The sequence below is a fragment of the Prosopis cineraria genome, unplaced genomic scaffold (assembly GCF_029017545.1).
Source record: "Prosopis cineraria cultivar Desert tree isolate PC_DT_omini unplaced genomic scaffold, ASM2901754v1 PC7, whole genome shotgun sequence".
In the NCBI taxonomy this organism is placed as follows: Eukaryota; Viridiplantae; Streptophyta; class Magnoliopsida; order Fabales; family Fabaceae; genus Prosopis; species Prosopis cineraria.
This window is the reverse complement of record NW_026555338.1, coordinates 31,981,358-31,995,980: the sequence shown is the minus strand read 5'-3', so window position 1 is coordinate 31,995,980 and position 14,623 is coordinate 31,981,358. Positions and strand designations below refer to the sequence as shown.

Genomic DNA, 14,623 nt, shown 5'->3' with positions numbered 1-14,623 from the left:
CTGACATAAAACCAACTATATACTAAATGACTCACGGAAGAAGCTCAAATCCTTTGCATGCTAGGAGAAATCCAGTGGCCTAAAAGAATATCTCAGGTTTCCCTGGCCTTCCAATTCATATAAGTAATTCATTTTCTCGGCTTTCACCACTAGTCCATGGATTTTGCTTCCAATCCAAACAATGAACAGCACAACCTATTTTTTTTTTAAGAAAAAAAATTTCCTGTATCTTGTAAACCCGCCCTTCTTAGGAAATAAAATTCAACATTATTAATCTCCCAATATTGATTGTCCTTGCTGTAAAAACATGGATCAGAATGTAATAAAATTTTATAATAATTCAAAAAACATGATGATATAATTTTTTATAACCGATCCGCTTTATGCTTAAATTAAATGTCTTGCCTTGGCTATGCTTCTAATGATCTAGAGCAACGCAGTTCTATTCCAAAAACTATAGCCTTCGGAGGCGTCAATCAAATACCCACCGACAGAAAAATGATTACATCAGAAAGATGGTGTCCCATCATTTCTCAGAAGACTTTCGAGCAAAATTTCAATTCCACAAAGCAAAATTTCAGACTGCTAGGCACTGCTATTTAACTGCCTCAGCGAAACTGCAATGGACTGCCCATCTCCAAAGATAATCCTCATAGGGCAAAACCATTAAAATGGCTGCAACAGAAGCCTAGCCTTTGATTCCAAGAAAGCCGTACAATGCCTGTTGCAAATCTGAAAATTAAAAATAGATCATCATGTACCAGCCCGAAACTAAACATTGTATTACAAGCATAGCTCCAATTACCTCTCCCAAAGGTTTAAAAAGAGATCATCCAAGAAAAGAGGCAGATAAAACAAAAGAAATATGCTGCCAGATTCGGATTGTACTGTCTAATCCCTTACAACATTAAAGAATTACAAGTGACAGTATCTCAGCTTTCAGCCATTTTTTCCTTAGAACGGTGAGATAAAAGTTAATAACTCATTTTCATTTACATGTCTAACTTCCTTCTCAATTTTTTGTTACACGATGAGAATTTTAAACTCTAGTTACTGAGCACATTCCACTCCATCTTTATCAGTTGAACTAATATAAACTTTCAAGTGGCTTACTTACATTACATTAAGGGTTATGTTACACAATTCAGTGGTCCAAGACCATTACTCTTATCACCCATACTAAATTGATCGATGAATGACTAAACCAATTATGCCCACACCAATACTCCGTTAAAGAGAACAATGAATGTGAAACACAAACATACCAAGCAATGAACCGCACATGCAGGAAAAATAAAATTTAAAACAGGGCAGTATAAGAATCATACCCAGATATAAATTAGTCCTCTTCCATTGGCACCTCTGGAATGTCAAATCTATCTTCTTCAATAGGTTTGTTGATAAAAGAGATTGGAGATGGTATTGTGTTGTCACGGAAACACAATAGTTCATGCAAAATTTAATTCAACACACGATAAATTTTATGAGATCCTCTGGAAAGCAGCAGTGACTAAAGATCTGCTTGGTGTAAAAGGAGGAAAAGGAATATAAAATAAAATAAGCATCACATCCTTTAAAAATTTACCCAATATACATCCACGATTCCTTATGAATTGATTCAACCAGATGGTAATAATGGTCAGTCTCCGTTATTTCTCTTACTTTTATTTCAATCCGTACAACCGAACATTGGATAAAATCCTTCTCGGTTGCTCAGCCGATAGCTCTTTATGATCTCCATTAACAGGGTATGACAACCCAATAGCAAGTCATTCCTTCTGTACTGAAAAGAAAGGTCCGGTTGTATTTTCTTTAAATAATCCTAGTCTCAACATGCAGCTTCATAGCTGACAAAATTTTCTTTTAATTGTAGCAGGGACTTCCCTTCGTTTCTTTTTTATCAGTGTGGGGAGGGGGGAGGTGAATTATGTGGTTGGAAAGAAACTAAGGAAAGGATATATATTGACATAAGATCATCCTCCTTCTCGCCTCTGTTACGGCTGTGGTTTAGCTCCCGGATAATTTCAGGGGTAACCTGCAGTAAAAGGAATTGAATAAATACATATATAAATTTGAATTATAGAAAGAAACAATATCGGAGAGTGTTCTCACTAATCTATGCTTTTGCTTATCAAGTAGATCCCTTAAATTATCCTTCTCTTCCTTCCGAAGTTCATTTTTGTACCTGAATGAATATTCAAATTAGAAGAGCATATTTTAAACTCACCAACCCACACCCCTAATATTAAGCAACACTTCTTAAACATTCAATGATGGACACAGATTTAAAAAAAAAATGCGAATTAGGAATCACTCACCTCTGCACAAATGCAAGAAGTGATTGGTGCCATATAACAGGCATTATCCTAGTTTCCTCAACAAATCTCGTAAAATGAGAAACAACAGCATCGACCACGCGATATGGCAAAGCATATTTTTTCTCCACGAGAAGCTTTATGAAATAGCTGCGATTATTTTAAAATGAAATATTATGAACAAGTTTTTATGCATCATACAATGACTGACCACAAATGAACTCATTTAGTATGAATCTAATTATACACATGGATGCTCATAGAAACAATACAACTTCAAAAATACAAATAATATTGATTCCAAACTTGATAACTGCAAGCATTTTCACTTTATCCTCATTTATTTTTGTCCTCTTATTCTATATACTCAGTTAAGATAATAAAAATTCATAATTAGTGCCCAATATCAGCAACAAGAATCCTGAATAGAATATCAGGCTAATGCATTTGAACTCCCTTTGACATAAAATTATTTTTACCGCACAGTGCTCATCATTTCTTGACCACACAAATTTAGATCTCTAGCCCAATATTGACTCTATTCAATTCATACATACAACAACGTGTAACTCACAAACTTCAACAATATCTCAGACAACATCATTAGTTAACTACTCTGTAACTTCTTCTTTTCACCAAAAACACAATCTCCTTGCTAGGCCAACATAATGCCTGTTTATTTTTTTTTTTAGTAAATATAACTTTTAGTCCCTGTACTTTACTCACGTTTTGCTTTTGGTCCTTATATTTTCTTTTTCAATGGTTTAAGTCCCTACACTTTTGTTTTCAATTGTTTTCAGTTCCTTTATGAGCAAAGTATAAGAATCTTGGAAGGACCCAAAACAATGAAAAACAAAAATGTAAGGACTTAAAAAAACACCGAAAAAAAGTATAGGGACCAAAAGCAAGACGCCAGTAAAGTACAAGGATCAAAAGTTATGTTTACCCTTTTTTTCCCAGTATCACCACCCAAGGACCAATTAATCAATTCTGCAAAAACGATTGAACTTCATACCAGTTAACAAAATAGTAAAGCTATTAAATACCTTGTTGTTCCACAATATTCCATCTCTGCAAGTTTCAACAGCGCCACACTGGAAATGCATTGAAAAAATTTAAATTAATGTGGTTCGTAATTGTACAGCTTATCTACCTCAAATAATAAGCAGAATGACAACCAACCATTACCCTTCAAATTTCAATACCAATATATAACATAAACTCTAATTTTAAGTTTCAAAAACTCTCTCAACTATTATGCTACATGCTCTAGTGAAGTCTGCCTTGCTTTTCAGCCAATTTTTATAATTAAAAGTAGTGCATGACCATCTAAATATACCTTGAATGAAGTGGAGGAATGGAAACCTTTTGTATAATGCTTCCAATAACGACTGCTTCTCTGAGGGTGCATGTACGTGACTGTACGTTAAGAATATTTTCAGAATCCACAGGAAAATGGACATAGAAAGTGAGAACTGTAACAGTGACAAGCATACAATTTAAACACTAATTGACAAAGATTTACATCCATTTAGTAACAATGTAGTCAGTATTGAAGATTGTGGAAACGGCTATAACATCATAAGACAATAAGAAGCAATTAATATAGAGAAACTGTGACAACACCACAATAAAACACAATTGTTACATACCTCATAATGTATTTAACAAGAGTTATAGCCCAGCAACTTACAATTGTTACATACCTCACATAATGGAAACAATATTCCCTTAAAGAATGCAGCAGGTTTGTAAAGTGACTTTTTCAGCGATTGATATAAAGCAAAATGCAGTCTCTTGTTCTTTCTTATATCCTCTCTCACTCTTGGAAGCAGTACAAGCTTGTAGAAGCGTTCTGCCTTTTTTACACCCAAATTAGAAGAAAATATTCTAGTTGCTTGGTAAATTGCATTTGGTGACCAATTCTCAGGTTGAGTTACATATAAAATCTCCTCCCAATGCTTCATGGCAGGGATGTGTTTGAAGGGCTTGGGTATTTTTCCTGCTGTATATTTGCTAAGATGTATCCCAACCCTGGAGTATAAGAAATTACAAAAGCAATGACTCATCATAAGAAAACAAAATAACAAGGAAACTCAAAGGAAAAGCATTTACTCATCTAATCTACAAAATAATTAAATCTTTCTGAATGGGACATTGAAAATACCCCTTGTATATGTCTAGTATGGACTTATCCAACTTTGGCACCGGTCGCACTTCTGCATGCAAAGCAAGATAATAAATTAAACTGCTGAGTCTTTTGAAGAGATGGCTCAGTTATTCTGAAAAAACTAAAATCAAAACACAAATTGATCAATAACCTAGTATGATATTTACCAGAAGCAACAGCTGCGTCCTTTTCCTTTATTCTTTCAACAATGAGATCAGCAAGTGTTCGCTGCCTACCCTGGTCTTTCAATAAGAATGCCTCCATTACTCTCTCGTCCTCCTCATTAATCTCTTCCTGAATTTATTATGTGAACCAAAGTGAGTCAAGTTTGACTATGCTACAAAACGGACTTACTAAAGGATTACAGAGAACTTGAAAGAAACCTCAAAAACAGGATTCAGAGAAGAGTTTTGAAGTGCACACTTCAAACTCAGACACAACTTAATTCCAAAGGAATTTGAGAACCATCTTCACTTTGTTACACAGCTGGTTTTATAGCAGTTTGATAAAACTTTCCTTTAAGTTTATTAGGTAACTTTCAATCACAAATAACTTTTAACATTTCTTCAATTAAGCCACTCAACTTGTATCTTATATGAAACATCCCCATCAATTTTTCAATCATGTTGAATAATAACGCCCAAATATCTAAATTTTTCCGGATCAAAGAATGCCTCAAGTGAATAAGTTTAGATACTTATGAGTTATTATTCAACATAATAGAAAAATTGAAAGGATGTTGTACATAGAATACAAGTTAGATAGCTTGATTGGATAAAGGCTAAATGAGTGATCGAAAGATACTTGATAAACTTAAAGGAAACTTCTATTGAACTAATATAAGATTAACCACATTATATGATAATAAATGTTAGGCTTTAAAGAGACTACGGGAGTATAAAGTTAAAGTAGCAAAGATAAAAAGAATGTTGACATGGAGCATGTGGATACATGAAAAGATAAAATTTGAAATGACATATACAAAAACAAGTGGGTGTGGCCCTCATTAGGGAAAAAATGATAAAAAATTGTTTGAGATTATTTGAACATGTACAAAGAAGGCTGAGGGAGAAAATAGAACGCACAATCTTAAAACCAGTAAAGAAAGGTAGAGAAATACCAAAGAAAAAACTAATGGAATTACTAAATGACTTAGTTAATAATATTTCTAAAAGCTTGGATAATAATAGAGCACAATGCCTCCTACAATCATGTAGCCGACTTTATTTTGTTACAAAAGTAAAATTTGTATAGATGAAGAGACATTCTGCATATGTTCTGACTTCTAAATTTAAAACAAAGAAGTAACCTTTTTTCACTAAACGAAAACAACATGTAAGGTGAAGGGAGCTGCATATGAAATAAATTCTCTCAGCTCCGATTTTAAAAATTTAACTGCCATCTTCATTTCAACCGAACAGAAAAGCAACACCCAATTAGCACTCTAAAGATAAGGCATACAGAAAAGCGAAAGCGTTAAGTTACAATTCACTCACATCATATCCACCAAATTGACTCTGGGTCTCGGAGAACCCAGCAAATTCATCAATATCATCATCATCATCATCCTCAACATTGGGCGGCTCCTCAACTTGAAAGAAGGCGCTGTTGGCGTTCCCTTGGAAAGCTTCAGCTTCCTCCTGAATCTCCTTCTGCTGAAGCATAGCCTCCTTCATAATTTTAGAACTAATACGGGAAGAGATAAGCTTCTCTCCCTTTTGGTGATGTTTGGCAGCTTTGGAGCGAGACTTGGACTGGATGGACTCATTACCGTCAGGATCAAAGGGTTCCGGGTTCACCTGTCTCTCCTTCCTCTTCGCCATTGATGGAGACGGTGACGCAACTCTTCGCTGTCCAAAACCCTCGCTCTTGAATGCAGAGCTGGCGGCTCAGCGTCTGGCAACTCAGACTGGTCTCCCTGTTTCTCTTTCCGTCGCGCCAAAGTTTGGGGCGGAAAGAAGATGGAGGAGTTAGGGTTCTAACTTCCAAATCGGCACAAATCTTTTTACTTTGTTTGTTGAAAGTTTAAATGAATTGAGCAGCAAGCTAAAACATGTTTTTAAACTTAGTGGCTGTTTATAAAAATATATATAAATTATAAATTGTTTATCGTTAAAGTATTCACATGATAAAAAAAATTATCCCAATTTTAAAAATTTATTTTCTTTTTTTTTGTTTGAAAAATATAAATATTTTAATAAAAACAAACATTGATGTTAATTTTTTTATTTTTTTTTTTTTTGGCATGAGCTCTGGTTAAATCTTTGGTCCGAATTTTATCTTAAAATCTCTTTCTTTGAGAGGTTATTAAATATTTTATTTGATTAGTTATTCAATAACTTGGGTCCATTGTTTCAAATTTCAATCTAATTTTAATTATTATTTTCTCGTACACCCTCTTTGTTTGTGTATTTTATTTAAAGTAAATATTAGCATATTCCAATCCCATATTTTGACGAAAGGAAAATCATCAAAGCACATTCTTTTACTTTAACGAATTTTGGGAAATTAGAGAAAGATTTTAAGAAATTGTGGTATGTGCCCTTGTGTGTGATACAAGAATTCTAACAACTACAACAAAGACAAATTTAGATTTTCTCCATATTCTCTCTCAAAACATAATATCAGCCACTCATTTAATTATTATTTTGGTTTAATGGTGTAAAATTACTAGCTATAATATTAAAATAAATAGATTATTCGTTGTTATCATTTAAGTGCTTCTGAAAATAAGATCACAATACTTATTAATGATAACTATTAAATAAATATTTTATTTATTTTAATGCCATAATTAACTATCTCACGCTATTAAATTAAAACAATAATTAAATGAATGAATGAAATTGAGTACAGAGAAATACATTGAAAGAGAGTATGGAGAGATCCAAATCCATATAAGAGTCATGATTGGTAAAGCTCTATGCAATACATTTCGTCCTTTTTAGTTTTTAAAATAAAAGAAATTCTTAAGTAATATTTTTCATCAATTTACCCCTTTTAGAAATTATGCATTTAAGTAGAAATATATATATATATATATATGAAAAATATTATTTAATATATTGCAAACTGATGAGGTCGAGCTACAGTCAAGAATAGCATCAAAAAGATCCATATGTATATTCTAATTCTAATTTCTGTGAAGATATATACGTCAACCATAACGTACACCCTTCTTAAAATCCTGAAAAAAATTTGTCAGGAGATTTGGACTTTAACCATAATCATTTTAGACATAAGAAAAGGTAATGTCATTGCCTTTCAATCTATCAGAAACCCAACTGTGAATTACTGGAATGAGAATAGGCGGTTAATTGGAAAGATGAAGCAGTTGCTTAATTGGGTTGGATTATTCAGGCTGGTCATATCATATGATCTTGTAACTCCTACAAGCAAAACCTTAAGACTTATGAAGGACAATATCATCATGGTTCAACAGTAGCCACTTGCTGCTACCTAGGTACTTTATGAAAAGAATATACAGTGAAAGTAGCTGCAGCAGCAACACAGTAGCCATTAGATGATAAGAAGTATCATCATCATAATCTTCACAGTAAATTAAACATGTAGCGTTCAAAATATATAGCACTCTTTAAGATCCTTGATAATAAAAGCAGTTTTCTCCCTGGAAAAAAAAAAGCAAGAGGAGGAAAATCGGAAGGAAATAAGAGGTTGTAGAGATCAGGTGAGACACGAGTGCTTCTCCATCATCATCGTCTTGAAGCTGCTCATAATCTGGGGAGAGCAGGAGGATGATGAGGACGAGGGTGGTCCCACTCACTGACGATGTGGTTGCGAGTGATTTCCTTGAGGGAGCGGCATCCACTCAAGGCCATGGTTAGCTCAAACTCGTCACGTAGCATCTGCAGCACTTTCCTAACGCCAGCCTCTCCCTCTGCTGCCAGTGAGAACACCACTGGACGTCCAATCTGATCCACAAATCCCCCATAGTTTTGTTAACCAAACTCACAAATGCATGTGAATGAATTATACAGAAGTCACTGTTTTACATGTGAATGACACAATCTGTTCTATATGACTGTATCTCTGTCTATCTGAGTTGGTATGAGACTGCTTCATGTATTTTTCACTTAGAGATAATGACATGATCTGAAATATTTAATAAATTTTTAAAATGAAGGAGTGTAACTTCAGTAAAGTTTAAGAAATATGCATATGAAGAGGCTAAGATGTACTCACAAATATGCCGGAGGCTCCTAATGCAAGGGCCTTGAAGACATCAGTTCCACGACGAACACCACCATCCAAGAACACAGGAACACGGCCTTGAGCAGCTTTGACAACCTAATTTTTTACACACAGAAAAAGACACTTCAAAATGTGTTTGCTTGAGCTTCAAGCTAAAACTAGACAATAATTTATCTTCAAGTTATATACCTCTTCTAACGCCATTATAGTGGCAGGCACATAATCGAGCTGTCGAGCACCATGATTAGACACAATAATTCCGGCTGCTCCTGCCTGAATTGCGAGCCTTGCTGCATAATTAACGAGTATAAATTCATCAGATCTTCATTACAAAAAAAAAAAAAAAACTAGAGAAAGCTAGACTCAAAGCAGTTTCTGGTTTCCTTACTGTCCTCGGCAGTCAGAACACCCTTCACCAGAATTGGAAGTTGAGTGATTGTTTGAAGCCACTTCACATCCTGCGCAATTCACCATGATTATTTAGATGGTGAATGCACATTATTGATCTTACCTGATCTGACTAATCATGTTGAACTAGTGCAGGCAAAATGGAGAGCTAGTGAAAAAGAAGTGTGATCTGATTCTTCACATACCTTCCAGCTGAGAGTACGATCAATTTGGCCAGCAACATAGCTAGCAAGTCCAGAGTCCTCAGCCTGCAGAGGAACCAGTGAAAGTTAAGAAAACACATTGAGAACATCAACCCAGTGAAATCATTTGGTCTAACTATGTGCTCCTCACCATGTCCATCTTTCCAAGATCCAAACCTTCGAAGTTCTTCAACGTCAAGAATGGTGGCAAGGTGAATCTGAAAGATATTGTTTATGGGTATTTTCAGCTTCAACATGTTGAACTTGCAAACCTGAAACTCTCTTAAGAAACAATCTAAGGTTGAAGAGTTGCACCTGTTCTTGATGTCAGCTTCTCTGCGACCAAGCCTTGGGGTGTCAACAGTGAGAGCAATAGCTTTGAAGCCAGCCCTTTCAGCTCTCCTCACTAGCTGAGCAACAACATTCCTGTCCTTGTACACCTAAAAAAAAAACATGATAAAAGGTAAACATACAGTGAAAAACAAGGGGAATCCATGAATGACCATTAAAAGGAGCTGAACAGAAAGCATTTTAAGCTTACATATAGCTGGAAAAAGCGGATTCCAGGTCCTGTTGAGGCCACCTCTTCAACACTTGAAGTAGCCCATGAGGACAAAGTCTGAAAGAAAGAAATAACCAACACATAACCTTAAATAGAACACGTACAACCTAGCAGCGTCATATACGGCCTAATGTTGAACATGGGTGATCAAGAATGAGATTCAACAGTATGAGAGTAACATTTTCTGTCTCTTTGAAAAAGAAGGCCATTGCTTTTATACAATGCTTGTAAACTGCTTTGAACATATATAATTATTATTTAATAAGATTCTATGGGGATCATTCGACAGAAATAAGTACTACCGAGCCTGTGATTAAAAGGAACATGGATATAAAAGAGAAGTACCATGATCGTTCCAGCAGCTGATGCAGCTCTTGCAGTCGCATATTCTCCTGAAAATGAATAGTGTTAGCCAACAGCGAATCTTAGTACTAAGGTTCAACATTAAGTCAACAGGTAAAGGAGCTTCATTGCAAACTATACAATCAAACAAGGCTAGACGATTTAGCTTTCATAATGTACCGTCATAAAGTTTCCAATGTTCATTCATTTATCAAAATTTTATGTTAAGAATCTATTCTGTACTACTTCTTACATATGACTCCTTTTAAAACTTTATTGGAAGAAATAAATTCAGTCACATAAAAGAGCTAAGGAAAAAAAAGTTGTGACTATCAGAGTTTAAGAAGCAATTTCAAAGCAACCCAGGTTGACTTTTATGTTTTTTGTTTCCCAATTTCCCTTGAATATTCGACTTCCAGGCTATGCAGAAAAGGACAAGCTGTTTAAGAAGAGAATCATAACAGTATCACACATCAGATGAAAGATTTAAACCCTAAACAAAGATGTTGATAACATCATGTCAACAAAGTAAAAGAAGGTAAATGACAGTGAATAAGATACCCTCAGGATGAGCCATTTTCTGCATGGCTGTTGGAGCAATCATGATTGGCATGGAAATTTTGAAGCCTAAGACAGTGGTGGTCATGTCTATCCTGCTCACATCAATGAGAATACGTGGCCGAAACCTGTATTTTTTTTTCCCCCAGAAGCAAATTTCAGGACATTATTATTTTGTATGTTCGTAATAGAAACAGAGGCATACAAAATCTGAAAGGACAACAATGAAGCCATATGGGTGGAGGCTGAATACTCTGTTTATGAACATAAAGAGCAAAATCTCACAGGATTCTGGAAAAGGCATTTCTGTTCTCTTGCAGAGTCCACTGGTCCTCAGCACCAGATGCGTAGTAATCAAACACCATTTTTGGCAATTTCTGCTTTGCAATTGCCTCATACTCACTAACATTAGTTATCTCCATTTTTAGAACTGGCTGTTAATTCTGTCCCTCAGGAATCCTACAGGTTATTAACGTATAGACAGAGCATGAATTTTCAGCTATCAGTTTTTATCATCACAAATCCTCAGCTATAGGAAGTGCAGATATGCCAGGAACCAACCATGTAATAAAGGATAGAAAAAAAATACTAAGTAAATTTAGTGTTTCAGAAAATTTTCCAGAGCCCTACTCAAACTAAACAAACACTTCGGATGAAACAGTGTCAAGTTTCAAGCAAAAATTAAAAGCAAATGATAGCAGCAGCAGCAGAATAGAAGGTAAAGTAGCTTCTGGTCACAAAGCATCCACTTCTGCTCTGCGACTTCAAAACGGTATTATTCCCATTAGCAGGTCTCAGTATCAAGATTTCCTCAATTTTTCTCGACAAATATATTGAGAAAACACACACACACACACACACACACAGAGATAAGAATAGAAGAAACATGCTCTCCATGCTCAAAGTTAACCCAACAGATACAAAATGAGATTGAAAACCATCCATAGACACAACACAAACACTACCCTTCAATATTCTTCATCTCTAACATGAAGATAAAATCAAGCCACAGCGTAACCACAAAAGCCGCATGAAGAAAGGAAGATTAAGTATGAAAGTACGGAACGAACAAGAAAAAAACATAGCAGACCTTAAGCCACAAAACTGATCTACAGGGTGTGCATGCAAGAGGAAGCAATGGAGAGAAGCCCTCCAGCTGAGGAATAGAAACAGAAACGAAGTAAAAATAGCAAGAGTTTATATATACGAGTAGGATAGAAACAAGATGAAGTGGGGCTCACAGTTCAAATAATGGGAATAGAAAAAAGAGAGCGAATTACCATGTGAAGTGGATGAGCATTTGGAGGTGGGAATTTGTCTGAGCCAAAATCCTCATCTGGGAAGTGAGGGGCCTCTCAGCCACAAACGCCTTGTGTGTTTCATAGCTCCCTTCCTTCGTTATCACTCTAATCTCTAAATACAAAGCAAATACAAAAATTTGAAAACAAAATTCATAGAGAGAGGACAGAGACAGAGTCACGGAGGCTGCTTATTTCTCCTCCTCTCTCTCTCTCTCACGCATGGATTCTCTATTTTCTGAAGAATAATTTAAATTTTCATTCCTATGGTGGAGGATGCATGTAGGTCGGATAACGAGTGCTACTACACTGTGCTTATGATTGATAATTGTGATGCGTACAGAAAGTCCACATGATCTCTTCCCACAAAAGAGGAAATAACATCTATGATTTTTATGGTAAATATGGCTAATCACTAGCTCACTTCACGCTTTTTTTTTTTCAAAAAAAAAATTCCACGTTTTCTTTGTATTTGAAACAAATAGTCCTATCCATAATTTGATATAGGTTTTCTTTGTATAATTTAGTTCTTTTGTTAAAAAAATTTAAAATTTTATGATATCTATACTCGTATTATTAATTTTTTGGAGGAAGTATACTCGTATTATTCTTAAACTTGATATAGTGTACTATTTTTTAAAGTAACATCAATATTTCCCTTGAAAAACAATCTAATACGATGGGTATATAAATTCACAGCTACACATTATCAATAACACGTGATTAGATTTTTTTTTTTTTATGTTTCCTATGGAAACCAGAGAATTCATAAAAACATGCAATCGTTGGGCCATAAAAAATAAAAATAAAAAGCACAACATGATTCTGGGGAAAAAAGAAGGAGCTAAAATTACAGAGAAAGTGGACAAACTTTAAATAATTTCGTGTTTTAAGCAAGAACCAATAACATATAGGATAAGAATAGGGAAATATTTCAGTAATCGACCCTTAATCGAATATAATGGAGAAAACAACCTCATAATTTCTAAAATTTCACTGCAGGGATTGGGTACTAAAGTGAAATTAAACTTATGACAGAAATAACAAAATTACCCTCATTTAAATGAATAATATACTATAGATAAGATGATTTATTCGTTCCCATATTATATGTTATTCATTTACTTGTGGAATATTGTTCATTTCTCTACTTCACTTATTTATATTCCTACTTTCACTTGATTTTGTTTCAAAAGCCATAAACAAGTGAAGTAAAAAAATGAATAATATTCTGTAAATAAATAAATAACATATAATACATGAACAAACAATTTGTTTTATCATGAAACCATCATTTAGAATGAAATTAAGTAAAACTATAACTATAAACAAGTGACGCTGGATAATTAACAATATTTCGTAAGTAAATGAATAACATACAATATGAGAATGAACAAGTTATCTTATTTACCATATGTTATTCATTTAAATAAAAGTAATTTTATCATTTTCACCATAAATTTAATTTCACTTTAATATCCGATCCTTGTATTGAAATTTCAAAAAATTTGGACTCTCTTATTTAATATCTCAAGTCAATGATCCCTGACCGAAATTTTCCCTAAGAATAGATAGAACGCATACCACGAAAATCCAATTAAAATTCACTGGTTAGCTATCTGTCTTTGTAATCTTCACTAGGATAATTAATTAAATATGACCCTCAATCATATAATTTAAGCATAAAAATTATAATTTCACTTCTTATTCGATAAATTTCGTTAAGATGAACTATAGCGTGACACCGTCTAAGAGCTCCGTCTACTATATCTAAAATACACCTGCATTCCAAATCCCTAATACCAACGCCTATGTATATGCCTTGATCGTATCGCACTGTCAAACATATACTATCTTTTTGATTTGTAAAGAAAAGTGATGAAAAAGATCGGCACATCTAGTTTTATACTAAGCATAACGCCATTTAAAGAGATCTCTTTGGAAGAGAGAGAGAGAGAGAGAGAGAGAGAGAGATCCATCAAGCGGGGGGCTTTGGATAGCCTGTCTCAAAATTATCCATGCTTATAGGAGAGGTAATAAGGTTTTTTTTTTTTTATATTGGGTAATAAGTATTTTCACTATCTATACAACTCATATTGGCCTATTGAACAAAAAGTAAAGATTAATCTTTAATTAATTTACTTAAGGCTTTTTTTCATTTTTGGGCAAGCATAATTTACTCAAGGCTTGAAAAGACCAATCTATGACATTCTATTGGCTTTGCATATTTTAAGAATTCATTGTATCATAATCCAATGTTTGGTAAATGAAAAAAATATTTAAAAAATAATAATAAATGTATCTATCTCATTTTTTTAATGGATAATTAAATGTATTTTTTCTTCTTAAAAAATATCTGTTCATGTACTAAACATGCACTAAGTTTTTAACAATTGGTGAGTTAATATTTACTACCTCAAGTCTTATATATAAGTTTTTTTAATTGTTTAAAGTATTCTCACCGCTAGCAGTCGTAAGGCCAATCCTCAGAGAAATTTAAACGTCATTTAAAGGATTGTTCTATCTCAAATAATGTATTTTCACACACATTTTCGAGAATCAAACCCTAATTATGC

The 14,623-nt window shown here is 34.1% G+C and overlaps 2 protein-coding genes across 7 annotated transcripts in view; both read right to left on the bottom strand.

Annotated features, from left to right (window-relative positions):
* Positions 1-310: 310 nt before the first annotated feature.
* Positions 311-6,515, bottom strand: LOC129315563 (bystin). Of its 3 annotated transcripts, none has more exons than XM_054959357.1 (11): positions 5,982-6,515; positions 4,653-4,779; positions 4,483-4,534; positions 4,022-4,349; positions 3,655-3,734; positions 3,362-3,409; positions 2,319-2,465; positions 2,113-2,185; positions 1,960-2,035; positions 1,329-1,419; positions 311-732 (listed from the first exon to the last, which is right to left on the bottom strand). In XM_054959357.1, the coding sequence occupies exons 1-10, from the start codon at positions 6,306-6,308 to the stop codon at positions 1,340-1,342; spliced, it is 1,338 nt and encodes a 445-aa protein (XP_054815332.1). In that variant the 5' UTR covers positions 6,309-6,515; the 3' UTR covers positions 311-732; positions 1,329-1,339. The 3 variants fall into 3 exon arrangements, 2 of the variants coding, with proteins under 2 accessions (XP_054815332.1, XP_054815333.1); XM_054959358.1 differs by having other exon boundaries at positions 311-721; XR_008594526.1 differs by lacking the exon at positions 1,329-1,419 and having other exon boundaries at positions 311-721; positions 1,663-2,035.
* Positions 6,516-7,916: 1,401 nt separating this feature from the next.
* The window catches only part of LOC129315564 (glycolate oxidase 1), a 73,284-nt gene continuing 66,577 nt past the window's right edge, over positions 7,917-14,623 (bottom strand). Inside the window, exons 1-12 of one of the 4 annotated variants that reach the window (XM_054959359.1) lie at positions 11,840-11,911; positions 11,035-11,208; positions 10,753-10,877; positions 10,195-10,241; positions 9,829-9,906; positions 9,603-9,727; positions 9,439-9,505; positions 9,291-9,353; positions 9,086-9,155; positions 8,887-8,987; positions 8,689-8,793; positions 7,917-8,417 (exon numbers count right to left, since the gene is read on the bottom strand). In XM_054959359.1, the coding sequence (XP_054815334.1) occupies positions 8,217-8,417; positions 8,689-8,793; positions 8,887-8,987; positions 9,086-9,155; positions 9,291-9,353; positions 9,439-9,505; positions 9,603-9,727; positions 9,829-9,906; positions 10,195-10,241; positions 10,753-10,877; positions 11,035-11,171 (1,119 nt within the window). In that variant the 5' untranslated portion in view covers positions 11,172-11,208; positions 11,840-11,911 and the 3' untranslated portion in view covers positions 7,917-8,216. Of the gene's footprint in view, positions 8,418-8,459; positions 8,599-8,688; positions 8,794-8,886; positions 8,988-9,085; positions 9,156-9,290; positions 9,354-9,438; positions 9,506-9,602; positions 9,728-9,828; positions 9,907-10,194; positions 10,242-10,752; positions 10,878-11,015; positions 11,209-11,839; positions 11,912-14,623 lie in introns of those variants that run through there. The other 3 variants (XM_054959361.1, XM_054959360.1, XM_054959362.1) reach the window with 3 other exon arrangements.

What these genes read in the sequence shown, in the direction of transcription:
- LOC129315563 (XM_054959357.1), bottom strand. Translation starts at nt 6,308, where the DNA reads ATGGCGAAGAGGAAGGAGAGACAGGTGAACCCGGAACCCTTTGATCCT. An exon ending in ATTCCTCCACTTCATTCAAG is followed by an intron (nt 3,410 to 3,654) that starts GTATATTTAGAT and finishes ATGCATTTCCAG; the next exon opens with TGTGGCGCTGTTGAAACTTG. An exon ending in GGATGATCTTATGTCAATAT is followed by an intron (nt 1,420 to 1,959) that starts ATATCCTTTCCT and finishes ACAACACAATAC; the next exon opens with CATCTCCAATCTCTTTTATC.